Source organism: Staurois parvus, unplaced genomic scaffold, assembly GCF_062004578.1.
Source record: "Staurois parvus isolate SC_StPar_1 unplaced genomic scaffold, SC_StPar_1.0 ptg000251l, whole genome shotgun sequence".
Lineage (NCBI taxonomy): Eukaryota > Metazoa > Chordata > Amphibia > Anura > Ranidae > Staurois > Staurois parvus.
Window position 1 is genome coordinate 110362 of NW_028318047.1, and position 6000 is coordinate 116361.

Genomic DNA, 6000 nt, shown 5'->3' on the forward strand with positions numbered 1-6000 from the left:
TATATCATTAGGAGCAATAGTGCCCAAGGGCCGGATAAAGGCTGGACCTCTTTCCTTTTTTTGCAGGGTTATCTTTGATTCACATACAAACCCAGGGAATGCAGCACTGTCCTGCTACAATCTGCCAATATGCTTTCACACACCGAGTCCGGCATCACCGTCTTTTTTTCAGGTCATCCGAGTGCCGCTGCCTCTTCTTGGTTTCTGCTACCGGCCCCCTGCGTGACAAGCTGCAAGGTTTGTACTCCCAGCTGCTGTGCACCTGCAACCTCCAGGGATATGTGACGGGGACATACCGGGTGGCTGCAGGGCCATGTCATTCTCGTGTAGGGGACAACACCAGAGAATACCACCTCTCCACTGAAGAGGAATCCTCCAATGACACCCACATGCAAGAAGAATATATTTGAAATAGATTTTAAAAATATTCTTCCCAAATAAATTGCCATATATTTCAAATACTAAAATTTTGGCCGTTTTCAATATATTTCAGAATATATTTATATATACACACACTACATGTTGAAATGCATTTTTTTATTACAAAATATATGAAAAATATTTTTTAAAATACATTTCAAATATTCTGTATGTCATTAAAAATACAAATCTACATTTTTGGAATGCATTTACAAATATATGTAAAAATATATGTTAAAATGACTTTTTCATGTTAAAAAAAAAATCTGAAAAATATATTTAAAAAAAGTATTTAATATATTCTTCAGATTTCTTTTAACATATAAAAAAGTAATTTTAACATTTTTACATATATTTGTAAATGCATTGCAAAAATGTAGATTTGTATTTTTAATGACATACAGAATATTTGAAATGTATTTTGTAATACAAATGTATTTCAACATGCAGTATATATATTAAAATATATGCAATGTGGCCAAAATTTTATTTCAAATATATGGCTATATATTTGGGAAGAATATTTTTTAAATATATTTTTCTTCCATATGGGCATATCTGCAAAAAGTGTGGATTTTCTAGTCCTCCCCCTCCAAATCTGTACAATTAGAACACTGACACCGCCATAAAGCATTTCAATTGATGTGAGTGGATAATTTTTCTTCATCACATCAGTGGGGAGTCATGAATCTGTACATTCTTCAATATCTTTTCTGTACAGTTGATATTCCAAATGTAATGTGTGTGACAGCCACGTTCTGGCCATAGGAACGTATCATTAGTGAGGCATGAGGCACCTGGTGCCCCCTAACCGCTTCCTGATGACCTGTGGATGTAGTGATGGACTGACTACCGTACAGCTCAGCAACTCACTCTGACATGGGCCACACTGCTCTTCATTTCTCTCCTCCTCCCGCCGTGGCCCTCGCTGGATGATCTTCCCGACGATAGAACTCTTCCCGGGACTCCGTGTACCACCTTTTCCCTTCCGGGCCCCTCGTTAACCCACAAACTTCACAACAACCAGCACACCGAGCCCCGCACACCACGGACCTTCTACTTCCGGGCTCCAAGTTCAACGAGCCTGACGTCACGGGGACGGAAACCCGTACTGGACAATCTTCCTCAGTAGGCGTATCATTGTGGGAGTGCATTCTGTATTAGTCATTGCATTGCGGTGATGAAATTCAAATAAAACACTACAGAGACACATAATAATGAGGAGGAAGTTCCTCCATTCAAATACAGACATACAATGACAGCAGTAAAGTGCATGTAGAAGAAAGTTATGGTTGTGGGTATACCAGGAGCAGACTGACAACTCATGGGGCCCCCAGGCAATAGGGGATCATGGGGCCCCTGTGTCCTTGCCCAAACTCAAAAAAGCCTATGAAAAAGGTACCAGGGGCATCTCATGGGGCCCCCTACTGACTCCGGGCCCTCGGGTAGTGCCCGAGTTTCCAAATGGTCAGTCCGCCCCTGGGGTGTACTACAGGCAGGGCTGGTGCGAGACTGTTTTGACAAGAGCAGATACTTCCGCCACCCCCCCCCCCCAAATAAATTTAAAAAAAAACAATATTAAATCAACAAAACATGAAACTGGTAAATTTCTTTGAATTTGCAAACATAAGTGCCATAAGATGCCACCAGCACCAATACTGACCACTGGCCCTCCTGAGGATTTACCCCCCCCTTCCTGACCAGGCCATTTTTTGCATTACGGAGCTGCATTATTTTAACTGACAATTGCGCTGTCATGAACGCTGCACCCAAATGAAATTTACGTCCTTATTTTGCCACGAATTGAGCTTTCGGTAGCATTTCATCACCTGTGCGGTTTTTTTTTTTGCACTATCAAAAAAAAGGCCAAAAGGTGTACTTCTGTACGAGAGGAGGGCGGAGCCTGAACATGGCGGCAGGGGAGAGCTCAATGTAGGAGCTCGTGGACGGAGCTCCGCTGTCTGACCTCCCCAGGCCTCCAAGCTTATCCCCTGGGGCATGTTAGAGCCCTGCGGTGGGGGACTTACCCGGTCTGACGGCTCCCGGCGGAGGAGAGGCTGATGCGGGTGAGGGAAGAGAGAGGAGCGGCTGGAGACTGGTGAAGAGAGAGTCCCTGGACGCTGGGAGACAAGAGTGGCCGGCGCGATCACGTGACCGGCCGCAAGGCACCTCTGGGAGATCGAGAAGCCGGCCGGCCGGCGTTTTGCAGGGAGAGAGCAGCGCCGACCTGTTTGCCGGTGGCCGACACACTTTCCCCCTATCCCCCTAGTAACCCTGGAGCCTAATAGAAAGTGGAAGGAGAACCATCGAGACCTGGACAAGGAGTCTGAAGAGACCCTGGGGAGTTCCCCCCCATGAACAGACCCTCAGAGGAATCGAGTGAAAAGGCACTCATTGGAAGAAGACATAGGAGGAGGGTGAGTGACTATGAATGAAATGTGATTTGCATTAGAAGACCTATTGTGCTGACCTCCAAGAAATAGAGTGTATGTGAAAGGGGGGACCCCTGGAGACTGTATAAAAGGTGGAAGAGGCTCGCAGAGAGAAGAAGAGAGGCTCGGGGGGAAGGAGGGGGAGAGGAGGGAAGGAAGAAGAGGAAGAAAAGAGAAAAACCAGCAGGAGGACAGGGCAGAGACTTGAAAGTTTAAAGAAATATTTTCCCACCCCACCTACGAACTTGTAAAGGATTATAAGAAGGATAAGTGCCACAGAGAAAAATGAAAAACAAAAATGTAAAAGGAAGTGGGCTTAAAGGGTCCCAGACTGGCACAATTAAAAAATACACATCCCAAGGGAATGTAACCCCAGAAAGACCCCAGAGCAGATCTGAAAAAGGAGAAGCAGACCTTAGTATGGAAAGAAGCCCTAGAGTATCAATAGGCCCTGATACTAGTAATCAGCAAATATCAGGCAATACAGAGATGGAAAAAGATCTACAAATACCTAATAAAAAGGAAATGGCAGAAATGTTTAAAGAACTGGAGAAAACAATAAAACAAGAAATGGTAAACATTCGCAGTGATCTGGGACACCTCTTGGAGAGAGTTGAGGAAACGGAGGAGAAAGTTAAAGGTCAGACCCAGGCTATCTCTGAACTTGAAAAAGAACTAACTAATATAGGGAAAGCCCAAGAAAAACTGTTATATAAGGCCGAGATACAAGAAAATAAAGACAGGAAGAGAAACATCTTGATATGTGGGGTCTCAGAAAACTTAAAGGGAGAAAGTCTGCAAGAGGTGGTTTGTAAAATATTTAACAATATAACAGACAGCTCTGAAATGGAAAGGTCTAAAATAGAAGGAACCTTTAGAAAAGGAAAAATTCTGAGAAATCTGGGGAAAGAAAGGCCGAGAGATATAATTGTTAAATTCTATGAACTTCGGGATAAAGAAAAAATCTGGAAGAAGACTAAGGGAAAATCAGTAATTAAGTATGAAGGAGGAGACATACAGATATATGCGGATCTGGCTCCAGAGACTTTGTGGAGAAGGAGAACTTTGAGACCCCTATTGGAAAGGTTGAAAGAACAAAAGGTGTAATATAGATGGGGGACTCCCGAATGTTTAATAGGATGGAAAAATGGGACTACAGCATACCTTAGGTTTCCAGAAGATATGAAAATTTTTTGTGACAGTTTAAAAATTCAAAGAATGGAAATCCCTGGCTGGGAAGAAGAACAATGGGAAAATAGAGCGAAGAGAAAAGAGGACTGGCAATATGTGGGGGGGAGGAGGTGGAGGGGGGGAGAGGGATGGAGGAAGAGAAATAGTTTTTTTTTTTTTTTTTCCTCTTCTTCTCTCCTTCTATCCCCACTCTATCACCCTCGTTTCTGATTTTTTTTTCTCTGCCTGTGATAAATCCAGGTGGGGCCTGGGAGGTTATGGGGAGGTTAGATAAGGGGAAAGTCGTCCATAGACGGAGTCTTAGCCCAAGGACCAAATCAAAGGTGGACTTTTTAATCCATAAATGATTAGTAGGCAAATGTTGGGCCTAAAAAGAGGGGGGAGGGGAGGGAGGGGGTTGGAAGGTTGGAAGGGTGGGAAATGGGAGAGGGAGGTTGTTTTTCCTGCAAAATAAAAAACAATATAAAAGCAAGTGAGAAGGGAGAAGGAGAGAGAAATGAAAAATATAGATGGAGGAGAAAAGAGGAAATTTAAGGAAGATGGTAGAGATTCAGTTTATAACATATAATATAAATGGGTTGAACTGCCCCGGGAAAAGATATAGATTATTTAAAGAATTACACCATAGAGATGCCTCAGTGATATTTCTACAGGAGACACATCTTGAGATAAGTTCAAATGTTAGGCTGAGGTCTAGAAACCACCCAACATGGTATTATGCAGATTCCCCGGTTAAAAGAGCAAAAGGGGTAGCAATAGGTCTGGCAAAGAACATTAGGTTCGAGTTGGAAGATAGAAAAACAGATCCAGATGGGAGATTTTTGTTTTTAAGGGGCAAGTTACAGGAGATCGAGTGTACACTGGCCAATATCTACTGTCCTTATAAAAAACCGGAGGAGTATCTGAAAAAGGTGTTGAGGAAGCTGATGGACTTTAAAAAAGGACGTTTGATCCTGGCAGGGGACTTTAACTTTTGTATGGACCCACAAAGGGACGCCACCTCCCATATAAAAACAGAAGGAAGTAAGGCCCTGAAATTATTGAAAAAAGAATTACACATAAGTCAATTGGTAGATGCCTGGAGAATTACACACACACAAGATAGAGATTATACTTTTTTCTCAAATATGCATAAGAGATATTCAAGACTAGATTATATATTAATATAACATCAATTAATTGACCACCTGACCCAGGTAGAAATAGAGACAATATCTCTATCAGATCACGCTCCAGTTATTATGAAAATGGAATGGGGGAGAAGGAAAATCGGAGGGCTGGGATGGAAATTGAATGAGACACTTTTAGTGGAAAAGGAAATAGCTCAGAAAATAGGGGAGGAGATCGAACGCTTTTTTAAGGAGAATGAGACAGGGGAGGTGTCAACGGCCACAGTGTGGGAGTCTCACAAAGCTTATATAAGAGGAATATTAATGGCGATTGGGGCAAGAAAGAAAAAAGAAAGAAGGGAGAAAATGAATGAGCTCTTAGAAGAAATAGGTAAATTAGAATGAATACATAAGAATAGAATAACAAAAGAAATAGAGCTGAAGTTAAAAAAACAGAAAGAAGAACTGAAAGAAATGATAGAAGAGGAGAGGAGAGGAGAAAAGTATATAATAGAGTTTTAAGTGAGAGATATAGATGGGGAGAAAGACCTGGAAAGTATCTGATGAGAGCCCTGAGGAAAAAGAAAAATAGAAATTATATAGAAAAAATAAAAGATGCTAAAGGAAACATGGAACACTCAAATAAAGATATCACCAAAGCCTTCATAGAATATTACAGGAAACTGTACAATATAAGCCCCTTGGAAGGTTCAGAAACTATAGACAATGAGAAGAGCCAGAAAAGAAAGAAATATTTGGAAATGGCTGGGTTACTAAAATTAAGTGAGGATCAACTAAACTCCCTAGATGCAGATATCTCACAGGAAGAAATAAAACTAGCATTGAAG

The 6000-nt window shown here is 41.8% G+C and overlaps 1 protein-coding gene across 1 annotated transcript in view; it reads right to left on the reverse strand.

Annotated features, from left to right (window-relative positions):
• Positions 1 to 1504, reverse strand: part of CWC22 (CWC22 spliceosome associated protein) — a gene marked incomplete at its 3' end in the record, with an annotated part of 98519 nt that extends 97015 nt beyond the window's left edge. Inside the window, exon 1 of the mRNA XM_089680899.1 lies at positions 1294 to 1504. Within this exon, the coding sequence (XP_089537025.1) occupies positions 1294 to 1320 (27 nt within the window). The remainder of the gene's footprint in view (positions 1 to 1293) is intronic.
• Between the last annotated feature and the right edge of the window lie 4496 nt (positions 1505 to 6000).